Consider the following 18,122-nt stretch of genomic DNA (forward strand, 5'->3'; position numbering starts at 1 on the left):
TGAGGGTGAAGGACAAGATTATCAGGAGTAGGGAACAAGAGATACTGAGGCTTTGACCAGAAAAAAAAAGGAGGCATGGCTCAGAAACAGGCAGCTGGGATCAAGGGAATCCGTTGAGGTATATTAGGGGATACCAGAGTTTACTGAAGAAAGAAGTCAGGAGGGCAAAAAGAAGACACAAGATAGCTTGGGCTGAGAAGATTGGGGTGAATCCAAAGAGATGTTTTAAGTATATTAAAGGAAAAAGAATAACTAGAGAAAGAGTAGGACGCCTCGAGGACCAAAGTGGACATGTATCTGTGGAACAGCAGAAGGGGGCAAAATCCTCAATGAATATTTCTCCTCTCTGTTTACTGCAGAGAAAGATGTGAAGACTTGGAAATTCAAGGGAGTTAGTGATGATATCTTGGGGACAGTCCATATCACAGCAGAGGGAGTGTTGGGCGCATTAGAATGTATGAAGGTGGATAAATCTCCTGGTCCTGACCAGACAAAATCCTGAAAAAGTCTAGAGAAGAAATTGTGGAGGCCTTGGTTGAATGTTTATATCATTAATCACAGGCAATGTCATGGAAGATTGGAGGGTAGCGTATGTTGTGCTCTTGATTCAAGAAGGGCTGCAAAGAAAAACCTGGGAACAATAGACCAGTAAGCCCAACAGCTGTGGTAGGTAAGTTTCTTGAGACAATTCTGAGGGATAAGATACACATGCATTTGGAAAGACAGAGTTTGATTAGGAGTAGTCATGGCTTTGTGCGTGGGAGATCATGCCTCACAAATTTGTTAGATTTCTTTGATGAAGTGACCAGGAAGGCTGATGAGGGCAGGGCAGTAGACATAGTCTATATGGATATCAGTAAGGCCTTTGATAAGGTTCCATCTGGAAGGTTGCTTTGGAAGGTTAGATTGCATGGAATCCAGGAAGAGCTCAAAAATTGGATACACAATTGGCTTGATCGTAGTAAGAGTAGAGTAACAGTGGAAAGAGACAACAAAATGTGGAGCTGGATGAACACAGCAGGCCAAGCAGCATCCTAGGAGCACAAAAGCTGACATTTCAGGCCTGAACCCTTCTGAACGCTGTGGCTAGTGGTGTGCTGCAGGGATCAGTGCTGGGTCCATTGCTGTTTGTTATCTATAGCAACAATTTGGATGAGAATACACAAGGCATGATTGGCAAGTTTGCAGATGACATTAAAATGGGCAGTATCACGGACATTGAGGAAGGTTATCAGAAATTGTTGCAGGATCTTGATCAGCTGGGGAAGTGGGCCGAGAAAGGGCAAGTGGAGTTTAATGTAGATAAGCCTGAGGTGTTGCATTTTGGAAAGTCAAAGCAAGGTAGGAGTTTTATGGTGAATGGTAGGGCCTTAAGAGGTGTAGTGGAACAGAGGGACCTTGGTGTTCAGGTACGGTTCTCTGAAAGTGGAGTCACAGGTAGACAGGGCAATGAAGGAGGCTTTTGGCATACTGGCCTTCAATCAGTGCATTGAGTGTAGAAGTTGGGAAGTTATGTTGCAGTTGTATAGCTTATTGGTAGGGCTGCATTTGGAGTATCGCGTTTAGTTTTAGTCATCTTGCTACATGAGGGATGTTGTTAAACTGGAAAAAAGAGTGCAGATGACATTTAAAAAGGATGTTGTCAGGACTGAACGGTCTGAGTTATAGGGAGGGGTTGGACAAGCTAGGAGTTTTGTTTTCTTTCGACTGTAGGAGGCTGATGGGGGACCTTATACGAATGTGTAAGATCATAAGAGGCAACGGATAGGGTGAATGTACTTGGTCTTTTCTCTGAGGTTGGGACATCAACCACTTTAGGGCATCAGTTTAAGGCGAGAGGGGAGAGAATCCATGAGAATGTGAGGGGAAGATGAGAGACAATTGGTTTTACAGAGGGTGGTGTGCACATGGAATGAGCTGCCAGTGGTAGTGGTTGAGGAGGGTACATTGACAACATTTAAAAGGCATTTGGACAAATATATGGATAGGCAAGGTTTAGAGGGCTATGGGCCAAGTTCAGGGAAACGGGGTTAGCGTGGATGGACACTTTGTCGGCATGAACTGGTTTGGGGCGAAGGGCCTGTCTCTGTGCTGTAGGACTCTATGAGCTTTCAGTTTTTATTTAGAGCTTATCCCTACCTCCTTCTTGAAAACACAATGTTTTGGTCTCAACTACTTTCTGTGGTAGTGAATTCGAGGAGGTTCAGCACCTTCTGGGTGAAGAAACTTCTCTTCATCTCAGTCACAAAATGTTTATGCTTTATCCTTCAGCACTTCAGTTATTTTGCGCTTCTTCTCCTCTCATAACATATCACCGTGTTCACTAGCCAACATCTGTCATGGGCTTGCTGCAGTGCTTCACTGAAATTCAGCCTAAGGTGGAAGAACAGAATCTCATTTTCCTGCAATGATCGTAGAATCCCTACAGCGTGGAAACAGGCCCTTTGGCCCAACAAGTCCACTGACACTCAGAGCATCCCACGCAGACCCATTCCCCTGTAACCCACCCTGAACACTGAACAATTCAACATGGCCAATCCACCTAACCTGTATATCTTTGGACTGGGGGAGGAAACCGGAGCACCCGGAGGGGTCCCACACAGACGCAGGGAGAATGTGCAAACTCCAAACAGACAGTCACCCGAGGGTGGAATCAAACCTTGGTCCCTGGTGCTGTGAGGCAGCAGTGCTAACCACTGAGCCACTGTGCCATCCCAAATCTTCAGGACTCAATATTAAGTTGAATAATTTCAGGGCCTGATCAGCTTCTTCCATGTCCTTATCCCAAACCCCATCACAAGGGCTGCTACCACAACCAACCCATTGTCAGATACTAATGGTTCCCAATAGCGACTATTGGTTCTCCAAAGCTGACCATTACCCATTCCTTTGCCTGTCCGACTGCTGTTCTCTCTCTCTCTCTCTCTCTCTCTCTGTGCTTCATCTCTACCTATCATTTACTCCTCATTTTCTCCCCAACTCCACCTTCAGCATATACACACCAACTTGTTCCTAGCTACAATCAGTTCTGAAGGAGGGTCACAGGACCCAAAACATTAACTCTAATTTCTTTCTCTCTCTCTCTGCTGCCAGGCCTGCTAAGTTTCTCCAGCAATTTCTGTTTTTGTTCCTTTGTCTTTTGCGCTGGGCCTCTGCCTATGTCAAAAGTATATGAAAATAAAAACTATTTCCAACAGCTTCAGTTCATAAGTCACACAGGACTTGAAATGTTAACTCTGCTTTCCAAAAATACTGCCAGACAGGCTGAGGTTCTCCAGCATCGTGTGTGTTTGTCAGTGACAGTACAGAAGTCTCAGCTGACATTTTAAACTGAAGAACTAGTTTAGAGTTCAATCATAACACTCTCTCTTTGAAGTCATCAGTCTAACCAGGCAGACATAGTGGTATACATAGATAATGAATACCTGTCTGCTTTCAAAAGTAGTAATCTTCTCACCTGGAATTCTGTTTAAATACATTAACAACAGCTTTTTGTGGTATGTTTGTGCCTGTAGATATCCCTGAGCTCATGCGAGCTTATCTGTTAGGTCTGTATTTTTACCATTACTTAATCCAATTGTTTTTAATCCAATTGTTAGATTAGATTTAACCTCCAAGTGAAAATATCAGCAACATTTCACTCCGCAATTGTTCATTGTCTATAAAAGGCATAGATCATCTCACGTGTTTGTAAGATATTTACCACATACTGGAAGTATGATTTATTTTAATTCCAAATTGTATAATTACTAGAGAAGTGAATTTCAATCAACTTACAATTCTTTGAATGGTAAATTCATAGATCTTCTTGCCTGCATTTGCACGGAAGAATTTTCTGTATTCTCTGCGAACCTGAAGAAAAACAGCATATAAGCAGACAGGAGTTCAACATGGAATTCTTCAAAAATCTTTTCTGATAATTACCATCACAGTTGTGTCATAGAAAACAGTTTCTAAATAGAATCTACAATTGTCAGAAACAGTTAAGAACATACATTCAGAAACTTCAAATTCAAATTAATTTAACACAGAGAATACAACGAAGACACAAAGAAACAGTGTAAATCAATGAAACTAGTAAACAAAACCTTTGATGAACAAAAGCATGCACAGAATCTGCAAATGGAAATGTTAGCAATGGATTAGGAATTAACAGTAGGTTAGAGATACTAGATTTCAAAATCATTTGATAAACAATGAGTTCCCAATCAAATAGCTTTTCTCAAAGCTGTTGAAGGGATTGTTATTCTGTCGTTGGTAACATCAATTTAAGAGTTTTTAAGCAACATTTGCTTAAAATCAGGATCATTTGAGAATGATCCAGTCAGTCAGAGATAAAGATCGCAGAAAATGTTAACTGTTTCTCAGTATTTGTGTTTTCAAGTCAGATTTTTGTGTCCACAGTATTCTGCTTTTCCCACTGAAGTTCTTCAAATAGAAGTGTCTGCTTAAAGAGTGATCTAATAGCGTAGGCACATCGTATGACAGGGCATCGGTCTCTCAGTTGTTGAAATAAAAATCAAGGAGATTACTTCGTGTGGCACGGTCTTTCTCATGTTTTCTTATAAAAAAGGGCTCTGGGAAATTCCTATTCTATCAGACTGAGGAAAGCCTTACACGGGTTTGGAGGGATTTTCAGGGAGATGCAGACATCTGTTCGGGTCTGTTATTATTGGTTGGAATGGGGTGGGATTGATTCCTCCTTCGCTGTCAACATTCTCCTGAGGGCTGTGAAGGATAGACTTTGCTTAGGGTTAGCCAGGAAGCCTTCAATATATGCACAGCCATGCAAACTTCAAAAATGACTTTGTGCAATTAAATGCAAATATAAACCAAACCTTGTGCTGCACTCTTGTTTTACAATTAAATGTTACAAGCCTATTGTTCCTTCAGTTATAGTCACATTGTTAAAATTATGTTGCTTCACAATAAGTTTCCTTGAGAAGCATGTTCCATTATGTTCCTGTGGATTCTGTGATTGTGAAATATTATCAATTCCCTACAAACTAGCATTTTATCATTTATCATCTGTTATACACACAAAACAGCAGATAGATTGAAACTACATGCACAGTGCCCTCAACCGTTACTCGTAAGGATGCCTTAAATAAATGAAGCTCAAATTCCAAAAAGAGTTTGAAAAAAAACAACACAATCAATCTGTTGTCCAACCTTCCTGTGAATTGTACCGCTTCCCAATGATGGATCTAATTGCTCCCCACAACGCCCACCCAATGCCTCACTGAAGGATCACTCAGGAATTTTGCAACACACTGAAGAACAATGTGAAGGGACTTGGATCGGAGCCACGACACTCACACTCTGAGCCCCACTTTTGAAGGACGTCATTGTGATTAGTTACACAACAGGAACAGCAAGGAAACAATTAAGTATGATTCCACTCACTGAATTTTAACTTTGCTTGTTTAAGAGAGGCTGAAGTTACTTCCAAATGCCCTGGCTTGCACTTTGATTTTGCTGGAGAGCAAAATATCAGGCAGCTAGCACTAAATCGGCATGGTCGGTATCTATATCTAGCCAAGACCATTAATGGAGGCCGAAGGGGCACGCGGAACAGCATGCGTGCCAAAAGCCATCGGTGAAGGGAGAACAAGCCACTGAAATCTCTGGGTCATATTATGTACTAATGCCACAGATTTTAAAAATTAACCTTACGAGGAAAGCCTGAACATGTGCACATTACGTTAATTCTCACGCAATATTTAAAAGTTTGCCACAGAGCCTTTCAAATCAGCAGCACAGACAACTGTGTTGTAAATATTTATAAAGGATATTACTTGCAGCTCTGATATTCCAAAAGTCACAAAGACCAAAGTGGCAGAGGTTTTGCTAAAGTGGCTGTATTCTTTTGAGCACAAAAGCATCTCGAACCAATGTCATAACTTATAACTACACACCAAATTCTCTCATGCTTCCTAGATGATAGGTACATGGACAGTGATTAGTTTTATTAATGATTGAAAGAGCCACCATTCAAATAGTTAAGTTTCTGATCTCTATACGTGACAAGACAATCATAAATCATTGGTGAACGCTTCTCAAATGTAGCAAAAGTTTTTCAATAAAACGTTTGTTACAAATGCGGACAAAACAACATCAATATTTTTACTCATTAATTCTTTTTGTTAATAGATATCCAGTTCCAGGACCAAGTGGAAACTACAGGTTAGTACAATTATGGAGCAATCAGGGTTAGTAGTCATTGTAGTTTCCATTTGGCTGAATTTTAGAGAGGGGTTGAATGGAGAAATACCTTGAGTCCAAGCCAGTAAGCCCAAATGACAGCAACCGCATGTTTACGCCTGGCTTCTTCCTTCAGGCGTTTCAATTCTCTCCGCGCCTAGAAGGTCGCACATAGTGAGTGAAGAGACAGATCAGTAGATATGAGAAAGAGACAGGTAAACAGAGAAGCAAATCCCCAAATGTGTTGAAAGAATGTGTATCAAGATTTGGAAAGCAGTCCACACAATCAGATATGAATGTTAATATTTAAATCACATCACTTCTTTCTAAACAGCAAATTAACCATTAAGATATTTCAGGAAACCTAAAATATGTCACCTAAACTTCTACAGTATCTTGCTGTAGAATAATCAAAGTGTCTGTCTTCTCGTTAGAAATAATTACACTGTTGGACTTCAAATGCTGGAGCTATAGTTTAAGCAGCCCTCCATGTGGCTGGTGAACCAATACCTTACTTCAGATGTACATGTGCATAATAACTAGTTTCTAACAGTTTATAAACAACAGTTTGACATTCTCCTTTCCATAAAAAAAATTATCAAGACAACTCTGCCAATCATCAGAGACAACACAACGTAGAGCTGGAGGAACACAGCAGGCCAGGCAGCAGAGGATCAAGAAAGTTGACATTTCACGTTGGGACCCTTCTTCAGAAACTGTCCTGACCCAAAACATCAACTTTCCTACTCCTCTGATGTTGCCCAGCCTGCTGTATTCATCCAGCTCCACATCGTTGTCTCTGATTCCAGCATCTGCTGTTCCTGCTATCTCTTCCAATCATCAAGTGTATTTTCTAGAGTTGCCTAAACAAAAATTATATTAATAAACTGAACTATTCAAGAAGAGTTCTTTAGAGTTTGATTTCTCATCTGAAAATATTATTCACAATATCTCTAAGGTAGTTGGATGTTGTACTGACATCTTGTAGAGTTGACAGTCATGAGATAACAAGGTGTACAGCTGGATGAACACAGCAGGCCAAGCTACATCAGAGCAGCAGGAAAGCTTTTTCTGAAATTTTTCTGAAGCAGGATCCAGACCCAAAATGTCAGCTTTCCCGCTCCCCTGATGCTGCTTGGCCTACTGTGTTCATCCAGCTCTACACCTTGTTATCTCAGATTCTCCAGCATCAGCAGTTCCTACTATCTCTGTAGAAATTTTATCTCCTGTTCCGACAATGGCAACAATCAAAATAGGGCATCTACAAGTACCATTTCCCTTCCTGACTTGCATTTCAAAGTGCAATGGTAACGGATGCTTTACAACTATTCCCTGTACATCTGTTCCAGTGGGTTATCACCACTCTCCACTGGAATTTCTCACGTAACTTCATAAGTATGTTGGTATATCTGATCAATTTGCAGAGTGACAGTTTTCTTTCTGTTGTAGCATAACAGAGTTGTGTCCTTGTATAATACCTTTAAAGTTTGCTGAAATTCAACTAGAGTGATTCTGATCCCTGGTTGTCAATGTCATCTTTTGTCAGCTTCCTTAGGATTGTTGTGTAGTCTGACATGCGAGATATGAATACTCATGTCCTGGATCAAGTCAACAAAACCTCTCAACCTTTTCCTCTCTTTGCAGTTTCTATTTCAGACATGGCTGTAAATTTGTTCAGGATGTACCTCAGCTCTATTGGGCATACACTCAATTCCAAAAAACTAACATTGTGCCATCTTCACAATGATATTGTCTGCATATTGCCTGATCCCAGCCTTCCTTGTTTTCTGCATGGTAGTCACGATCTTGTCTACATCTAGATTTAAGGTAGAAATCAATGGCTATGCCACCTGCTTCTTTCTGCCTTTAGTGTATCTCAAGTAATTCCTAATGGACTACTTCCTAGTTCACTTGAAGGCCAAGAGTTAGGCAGAGGAATGCCAACAGCAAAGATTCCTTCTCAAGTTTCAACATTGCAGGAGTCATTCCTGGCATCAAATCTGCTGGACTATTTTGCCCCAGCTGGTGCTTTTGTTGCCTCTTTCAGTATTGGCATCAGGGTAAGTGTCCCTTCTTTGATCTGCTAAGATATTTGGGATCCTGGCAAATTCCTAGCCATTTACTTTCTCTCAGCAGAAGGGAATTGACATAATCTGTCATCTGTTATTCTGATGATCCTTTTTCTGTATTTTTGCCATCTCTGCAGCTCTCTTTTGTTGGTTCTTCACGTGATGGATGAATCATTAGTTTCATCACTGAATCAAGGTTGATGTGATAGTCAGCATTTTCAAAGAATCTATTCAGGGCCAAATACGAGAACCTAGTACACTTGGGGTGGGGGTGAAGGGGAGAGTTTGCTGCACTTTGGTCAGGGGTGCAGCCACTGTCCCTAGGCCAGGGGCTGGGAGCCCAGACAAGCGACAGCACAAAGAGCTGAGATTTCTGTCCCTGCCCCTGTATCCAACCATCACATCAAAATTCTACAGGTACATTTGTACCAAATATTCATTGCTTCTGATTAGAACACACTTTTCAAGGAGTGTACTACCTTCAGACTCGGAGTGCTCAACCCCAGGATGATTGGTTTTACTGCTAAGTATCAGTTCCCAGCTATATCAATATCATGACACTGCTCAGTCTCAGAACATTTTTCTTAGGTAACCAATTTCCTTCAAATTTTCAGGGAATATCACCTGAACAGGATAATTTTACTCAATGCCCTAACATCAAGCTTTAGGCTCTTCGTTATGATAGGTGCTTAACGCCTTACCTTCTTCCTGACCTTGATCACGATGTGAATTTATTTTCTTTGTGAACAGTTGTATTCAGTTGCACAGTTCCTATGTCTAATGTTAGGATGTACCTCAGCTCTATTGGGCGTACACTCAATTCCAATCCTGTCTCATTTTACAGGTTAGAAAGTTTGACTTCTTTTATTTGGCATTTTCCTTGTTTAATCTGTCTCTGATAACTTGTTTCTTATCTTCTGTTTCCTGCACCATTTTTTCTCTCCCATCAAATGATTAGATTATTCACTCTGCAGGTTGATTCACACATGGGACATTTCCTTCTGTCCCACGAACTGGTGGTCATCCTTATCCTTTGCACATCTTTCTCTGTCTAGTGCACATTTACTGCATTGCCCTGTTGTTTCCCATTTGACTTAACTGAAGTCTAGTCATTTGGTTAGTCAGTATCTTCATTTGTCTACTTATTCTTTCATAGATGCTTTATTGTCCTTCCAATCAACTCTTTGTTCTGCAGAGTTTGTAGAGCCCCAAATGAACTAATCCGACTGTCTTTCATCTGTACGCTTGATTTTATATTTTCTGGCTGCATTTTTCAGTCTTGTTCACAGACGCACCCATTTCTTGCTTCAGGCTTGGCAAGTCCTTTCAATAGGTCCAATGATTTGCTTTCAACTGAAGGTGCACAATATTCTTATTTCATCACAAGTATCCACAACATTAGAAGAGCTCACACACTCTGCAGAAAATATTTCTTAACCAACAAGGGAACCTTATTTTTGAAATCAATTACACGTCAGTAACTAGACTTACATATGTTTATGAGCATATTTTAATTGTGGTCAGCTGGAAATCCAAAACATGTAGCAAGATGCGACCATATTTAATATGGTAGATATCTGGGGCAAGAATAACCTTGAAATGATTGTTTCATCTCTTTTTTTCACATGTTGTGGGAATCATTAGTTGTGCCAGCATTTATTGGTCATCCTTAAATGCCCTTGAGACAATGGTGGTAAATTGCCTTGAACCAGTGCAATCCAAGTTGAGTACCGTACACTCAAAAATGCCATTCTGAAAAGAGTTCCAAAATTTTTATCCAGAGACCATGAAGGAATGCTGAAATTTTTCCAAGTCAGGATAGTGAATGACTTGCGGGAAACTCTTAGGTAAATCTGCTACTCTTGTTCCCCTGGGTGGTAGTGGTCATATGATTGAATGGTGCTATCGAAGGAGCCTAGGTGAGCTGCGGCAGTGCATCTTGTAGATAGTACACGTTGCTGCCACAGTGTATTGGTTCTAGAGGAAGTGCATTATAAAGGTGGCAAGTAGGATGTGTTATTCTGGATCAGAACATCTTAAGCTTTGTTGGACCTGCACTCATCCATGCAACTGGAGAATATTCAATCATATCCCTCAATTGCACCTTATAGGCTGTAGACAAACTTTGGGGAATCAGGATTCCCAGTCTCTGACCTACTATTGTGACTACGGCATTTACGAGACTTGTCCAGTTCAGTTTTTGGTCAATGATAAACTCAAGGATATTGAAAGTATGTGGTTCAGCAATGGTAATGCCATTGTATGTCAAAGGGAGATGGTAAGATGATACTGCCACACAAGACGATCGAGGGTGTCCTCAGTGTGAAGATAGGGCTTCTGCTTCACAAAGGCTATGCAATAGTCACTATCAGTGCTGTCATGGACAGGCAGACTGGGCAGGTGGAGTTCAAGCACATTTCCACTCTTCTTGCTCAAAATATATTTCAAACTGTCCCTGTGTATGGCTACACTAAAAATTCAGCGCGCTTTTTAAAAACATCTTTAAAAGTAAAGCTTAGAGTTCTCCATATCTGCTGTCATACTGCTGGAGGTTTAACATATTCAAGAACACAGCGGAGATGATCACGGTTTAGTTTCCTCTGGGGAACCAGCCTGTTAGTTGAAGTATGTCCATGCAAGGGCACCTTGAGCCATGTAAGGATAACTGCAATTTTCAGTGACAAGTCTTTCCTAGGTTCATTAATGAGCAAGACTGATTGGTCTATGATCACCAGTACTTCAACATATTGGGGACCAGCTTGGTTTGGGTTTGGATAATCGCATGCTGAACAGAGGTTTGGCTTCATTCTGTAACATCATTAATAGATTTCAGAAGAATTTCAAGGCCTTAGCAAGGCAGCAAAAGTGATTTACTCAAATGGTATAAGGGATGAGAGACTTCAGTTGTTAGCAAGCTTTCTCTCAGTCTAAAAAAATCTGGGATTGTTTGTTGTAGAACTGAGAAAATTAAGTCATAATCTCTGCTCAGTTGACAAGGGGACATGTTATGGGCTAAGCTCCAAGGGTTGGGGATAAATAGGAGGTCTACTCATTAAGGCTACGAGAAAGATTCAACGTTAAAACAACGGTAACTCAACTGAGAGGCTAATTGTTCGGGCTTTTATTTCTTATGGATGCTTGGCTTTGCAATCCGTTTTACAGATGAAATACTTTCCCTGAAAGATTCAAGTCATTGTTTCATCGTCTTGAGGTGGGACATCTTATTCATTACTTAACATTTTTCATTTGGGTTGATTTTTGTAACTTTACCATATTTCCACAAGTTGGAATAACAAATGCCTTCGAGGAACAGAATGGCAGTAACAGATCATTCAGTTCCTCAATTTAATTCACTATTAAATTCTCTCATGGCTAATCTTAATGCTTTAACAAAGTGCAAATCAATAGCTCTTAAGCAAACTGCCAAACCATTTAATCTAATCTCATCAGCCATTTGGGGTGGTTGAGGGAGTCATGAATCAGTCACAGGTTTTGAATATCCTTCATGTAAAAAAAAATGTTTTTGATATCACCACTGGACAGCCTCATCTAATTCTAAGGTTACATTCCTATTATTCTGGACTCTCACATCATGAAATAATTTCTGGTGGTGTATTTTAATTTAATTTAGATTAATGAGGTGCATTTTGGTAAGGCAAATCAGGACAGCAGTTATAAACTTAAGAGTAACGTCCTGGGGAGTATTGCTGAACAAACAAATCTGGGTGTAGGATCATAGTTCCTTCAAGGTGGAGTCACGGGTGGACAGGATAGTGAAGGCAGCGTTTGGTGCACTTGCCTTTATTGGTTAAGGCACTGAGTATAAGAGTTGGGATGTTATGTTGCTATTGTACAAGGCATTGGTGAGGCCACCTTTGTAGTACTGCATTCAATTCTGGTCACTCCGCTCTCGGAAAGTTATCGTTAAACTTGAAAAGGGTGCACAAAAGATTTACAAGGAGGTTGCTGGAATTGGAGAGTTTGGACTATAGGCAAAGGCTGGATAGGTGGGGGCTATTTTCCCTGGACCATCGGAGGTTGAGGAGTGACTTTGTCAAGATTTATAAAACTATGAGGAACATGGATTGGCTTTACACCCTAAGTCTTTTCCCCCAGGGTAGGGGAAACCAAAACTAGACGGCATAGGTTTAAGATGAGAGAAGTAAGAGGAAGAAGGAACCCAAGGGGCAACAATTTCACACAGAGGGTGGTGCCTAAATGGAACGAGCTGCCAGAGCAAGTGGTGGAGGTTTGTACAGTCACAACGTTTAAAAAGACATCTGGATGAATGACTGAAGGGTTTAGAGGGGTATGGGCCAAATGGCAGCAAATGGGACTAGATTAATTTAGGATATCATGTGGCATGGACAAGTTGGATCAAAGAGTGTGTTTCCATGGTATACAACTCTGACTCTAGTTGAGTACATCCTAGAGGATACAGGTTGCAACTCAACAGAACATAGCTTGGGTATTTCCAGATGGATGTGAGGAGCTGTCATGTGATGTGAGGTGTTGCCACATTGGAATCCATTAGCTACATCACGTTACTTCACACTATCACTAACAGTACATTTTGAAACTCTGAAGCCAAACACCACTTTTGATACATAACAGGTTGATAAAACAATACCAAATAGTGAAAAAAGTATGGGACATGAATAACATCTTAGAAATATCAATATTTTACATTCCATTCAAACCATGTACGTGATGGGAGATCAGTGCTTCTCTCAAAAGAACAATGTGCAGTGATCTCAGGCAAAAGTAGGAAAAAGCCAGCTTCATTTTTCCAGTGTACAACAGATAGTAATCTTGAGCTACACGTAGTAATTTTTTTCTGAATACAGATGCATGCAAATTTAAAAATAAACATGTTAAAATATCTCCAAAATATATTAAATACAAACTTGTGCATGAATACATATTGTATTTTGGGAGTCTCACGGGCAAGAATATAATCCTGTCTTCCAGCTAATATTTAAATAAAAACAGTAGACTTGACCATATTTATTATTCTTGTCAAATAGCTGAAAGAGGATAATATAGTGTTATATTTGGAAGCAGAGATAAAGGGAACTGCAGACGCTGGAGAATCCGAGATAACAAAGTGTCAAGCTGGATGAACACAGCAGGCTAAGCAGCATCTTAGGAGCACAAAAGCTGACGTTTCGGGCCTAGACCCTTCATCAGAAAAGGGGGATGGGGAGAGGATTCTGAAATAAATAGGGAGAGAGGGGGAGGTGGACTGAAGATGGCTAGAGGGGAAGATAAGTGGAGAGGAGAGTATGGGTGGGGAGGTAGGGAGGGGGTAGGTCAGTCCGGGGAGGACGGACAGATCAAGGGGATGGGATGAGGTTAATAGGTAGGAAACGGAGGTGCGGCTTGAGGTGGGAGGAGGGGATAGGTGAGAGGAAGAACAGGTTAGGCAGGTGGGGACAAGCTGGGCTGGTTTTGGGATGCAGTGGGGGGAGGGGAGATTTTGAAGCTGGTGAAATCCACATTAATATCATTGGGCTGCAGGGTTCCCAAGTGGAATATGAGTTGCTGTTCCTGCAACCTACGGGTGGCATCATAATGGCACTGCAGGAGGCCCAGGATGGACATGTCATGTAGGGAATGGGAGGGAGAGTTGAAATAGTTCGCGACTGGGAGGTGCAGTTGTTTATTGCAAACCGAGCAGAGGCGTTCTGCAAAGCGGTCCCCAAGCCTCCGCTTGGTTTCCCCAATGTAGGGGGGAGCCACACTGGGTACAGCGGATGCAGTATACCACATTGACGGATATGCAGGTGAACATCTGCTTGATGTGGAAAGTCATCTTGGGGCCTGGGATGGGGGTGAGGGAGGAGGTGTGGGGGCAGGTGCCTCCGTCCCCTCCCCACTCATACTCTCCTCTCCACCTATCTTCTCCTCTATCCATCCTCGGTTTGCCTCCACCTCTCTCCCTATTTATTCCAGAATCCTCTCCCCATCCCCCTTTTCTGATGAAGGGTCTAGGCCCAAAACATCAGCTTTTGTGCTCCTAAGATGCTGCTTGGCCTGCTGTGTTCATCCAGCTCCAGACATTGTTATATTTGGAAGCAATTCACTTATATGTAATGTATGTGAATCAGCCATGGTGATGTTTCAGGCAGCAATTAACTTGTAGATATCGCAAACAAAGAGTGTAAAAGTGGAATTAACATCTACAATAAGTTTTGCAATAAGAATTTTTTTTACCATAAATGTTGGTTACATTTTATTAAACAGCTGTACGAATTGTTACTGGCTAGTACAATCACTACTCATAATTATGTACACAGCAGTAAAACAGCCTGAAAACTTGCACATCTTCCTCCTCAATCCACCTATCAAAATCCAGAAGAAATATGTTTACCATTAATTCAGTCACTACATATCATTGACAATAATTCCTGGGATTCCTGAAGCGTCTCAAAGTAGACAAATATGCGAATTCTGACTGGAGTCAGCATACCTGTTCCACTTAATTTTGGGATGTAGGTTTAACAATTTGGTTTTTCTACTGTGAATAAGCTCTCTCATTCTGGGATTTGAAGGGCAAAAAGGATGCAGCATTTAACGGGGAGTTGGTTGTAAAATTGAAAGGTACGTATATTTAAAATAACAATATCTTAATAACTTGACATTTCCATCCTAATTTACCAGAAATGCCTCAGTTTCATATAACCTCAACATATGAAAGCATATTTCAAACTATTGAAGATGGTATCATTAATCACTTTTATTATGCTAGTCAATGTTTTATGCAAATTGCATAGAAAGGCTACTCTTTCAAATAGATGGTTGCAGAGTGGTAATGCTAGTGGCCTAGTAATTGAAAGGTTCAGGCTAATGCACTAGAGACACAAGTTGAAATCCCAAGAGGTCACCTAGTGGAATCTAAATTCAATTAAATCAACCTGAAATATAAACGTGATCCTCAGTAGTGATGACAATGACAACTACTTTCAAGTCTCGTTTGGCCTACCTGTGTCATCAGACCCACAGCAACATGGCTGGCTATTAGCTTGCTTTCTGAAATGGCTTGGCAAGCTATTCGGTTCAAGTGCAATTAAGGATGGCAACAAACACTGGCATTGCCATGGGATGCCCATATGCCATGAAAAACAAACAGAACAGTGCATCCTGACATCATCTCTGAATGTCAGTATCAAAAGAAGGGACAGATTTTTCATATAATGCAATATTTTAAAAAAAGGGAACTTCCCAGTAATGTCCATATCTTCAAGCAGCAGTAGAGCTCTCTTCATGTTTATTTGTACATAATATTGTTCTATGATGCCAATCTTTGGAGAAGGAGCTAGAAGGCAACACTGAAGTTGCAATGCCCACCCACCCACCTATCACCCACAATGCAGATGCACTGTGACCTCCGAGTGAGGCAAGGTCTCACTGTCCACTCCTTTCTTGTTATGGAGGAAGAACTCCATCACATTTTTGCTTTTGCTCTAACTAGTGTAGTCTCTGTGGCAGAATGCATTGACATGCCAATTTGCTTCACCACCAAGACTGGCCTTTGTAACAAGTCAACATCATGAATGTTTATATAATCGCAGTAAACAAGTGCAATTCCTCAGCTTCTTTCACAACCAGTTCAGCAATCATTTGTCAACCAAAGTATGACCTGGCTATGTAATGTAAATAACTGTATGAACCATAAAGCAAATCATCATTGCAGTCTTACAATCAGCAAGACATCACAGTTTGCCAGAATGCCGGTAGTTAGTAAGTAGTAGTTCAACTTCATTCGAAAAGATGCAGTTTCCAGGTTAACATGCTACATGCTGCTCTATTCAATTGCATGCAGCAAACTAAATATTCTGAGAACAAGTACTGCTGCTTTCATCATGCCTCTACAGTGGACTTTGAATGTGCTAGTTGTTACGAATTTGGGAGAAAGAGGTGGGAACTATGCGAGTTGCTGAGATGAGGATTGGGATTATGAAATACCTCGTATCCAAGCCAGTAAGCCCAAATAACAGCAATAGCATGTTTATGCATAGCCGCCTCCTTCAGTTGCCTCACTTCCATTCTGGCCTGTGTTTGTGTTTTCCGTTTATCCCCGTAGAATAGTTATTACGGGAAAAGGCGGTCGCAGGGGAAAAAATAGAAGCAGTATAAGAGAAATTAGCAGAAGCCAGGAGATAACATTTTGTTTTTAAATAACAGAATCGAGCAATGTGTGGTAGAGACAGAATTTCCTCCAGTGAGAGATAAAACTAAAGTTGCTTCAGTTTTAAGTGATTGTAAAATAAAATGGGTTTTGATACAAATATAAACCAGCAGTGAAGTCAAAAACCCTTCAGAGTTGAAAGCAGTAACTCTTCATACCTGAAAACCTCGCCAATAAGCAGCTATTGTTGTAGCCGACTCCTCGCAACGTTTCTGATGTTTCAGTTCTCGCAACAGCTTCCGTGCCTGCGAGGTTGTTGGTGGGGGAAATAGAAAGAATAAAGTAAAATTGTTTCTCTTCGAAAAGACCCTTCCCTTCGTTTGGATGCACATCATTGCTACAAGTCTAATCTAGTGTCCCATTAGGCCTCGATAGCAAGATTAGCAGCTTTCCTGCAGTCGTGTCTATGTCATGTGCCTGTGTGTAGCTACAAGCAGCTCATACTTCAATAGCAAGCTCTGTTCTCTCAGTTGCAGATTATTTTGACAGAAGTAAACTCTGTATAGAGTTGGATTCAAAACTGGTTCCGCACAAATGAAAATCTAATGCACAGCCGACTCCAAAAGAAACAAATAAAGGCTTTCTCATTTACTTGTCAGCTTGGACAAGATGTGTGTCTTAATGGAAATAACCAAGTTGAATATGATGTTCTTAAACAACAGGGGTACTTTCATCTTTAGTATAACTGGAACAGAAACTTATGCATCAGGACTGCATTTTGGTAATTCATGGCACAGAGCACTGCGTTCCATACATCATACAGACAAATCAACAGTCACAATTATAAACAATACAGAATATCTGAACATTACAACATCACATCTTGAAATAGCAACATTGAGAAGCTCATTTTACAAAATATGGAACATATACTCAGACAATATTCTTAGCACATGGAAGAGAAAGATGAATTTATCAGAACAAGAAAGAAGTGGATTATCTTTATCTGATGCTAGTTTCTAGATAATACTTCATTGGGCAAAGGGTGTAATGGTTTGCCAGTGCAAACTCCTCACTGCTGTACTGCTAGAGATTGAAAGGTGTGAAAAGATCAGGGCTAAATGGTCTAACACACTTATATCAGACAATATATACTGGTGTGAATCACCACACAAAACTGCAGCCCCTTAAAGCACCATATAATTTACACATATGGAACAATATAGTATAGGTAACGGCTTTTGGAGCAAGGAATCCCCAGGAGGCCACAGGGTCTACTCAAAAAGGGCTACTGAGCACAGGAGACTGTAGTGATCTTGGGAGAATCCCTCATCCACTGCTAAATTCTGGCTGGCTCAGGGGTAGGGACATTTAAGAGGCTCAATAATCAATCTAACTATGCAAGTTCCTTGTGCAAGCCCATTCCAAACGGGAGTCAGATTTTCCGTCAGTGGGAATGGATAAAATAAGACTCCCACACAATTATGAAGGCCTCAACTGCCACCTAGTACCCTATAGTGGGATCCCTTAAATCTCAGCCACTCAAGCACTTCCACTCCCCTACCCTTTAATCATGGCTCTGCACTTGTCCCTTCAAGTTATAGATCCAATTTCCTTTGGAAAAGTTATTATTGAATTTGCTTTCAGGCAGGATCCTCCAGAATTCAACAGGCAAAATTATTTTACCCTCATTTCCTTCTCATTCTTGGTCAATCATT

At 40.9% G+C, this 18,122-nt stretch overlaps 1 protein-coding gene across 4 annotated transcripts in view; it reads right to left on the bottom strand.

The window, feature by feature from the left end:
* The window catches only part of myo1b (myosin IB), a 257,206-nt gene that overhangs the window by 21,443 nt on the left and 217,641 nt on the right, over positions 1-18,122 (bottom strand). Inside the window, exons 22-25 of one of the 4 annotated variants that reach the window (XM_048534328.1) lie at positions 16,623-16,709; positions 16,242-16,328; positions 6,275-6,361; positions 3,778-3,852 (exon numbers count right to left, since the gene is read on the bottom strand). In XM_048534328.1, the coding sequence (XP_048390285.1) occupies positions 3,778-3,852; positions 6,275-6,361; positions 16,242-16,328; positions 16,623-16,709 (336 nt within the window). The remainder of the gene's footprint in view (positions 1-3,777; positions 3,853-6,274; positions 6,362-16,241; positions 16,329-16,622; positions 16,710-18,122) is intronic. The other 3 variants (XM_048534330.1, XM_059647158.1, XM_048534332.1) reach the window with 3 other exon arrangements.

Source organism: Stegostoma tigrinum, chromosome 7 (assembly GCF_030684315.1).
Source record: "Stegostoma tigrinum isolate sSteTig4 chromosome 7, sSteTig4.hap1, whole genome shotgun sequence".
In the NCBI taxonomy this organism is placed as follows: domain Eukaryota; kingdom Metazoa; phylum Chordata; class Chondrichthyes; order Orectolobiformes; family Stegostomatidae; genus Stegostoma; species Stegostoma tigrinum.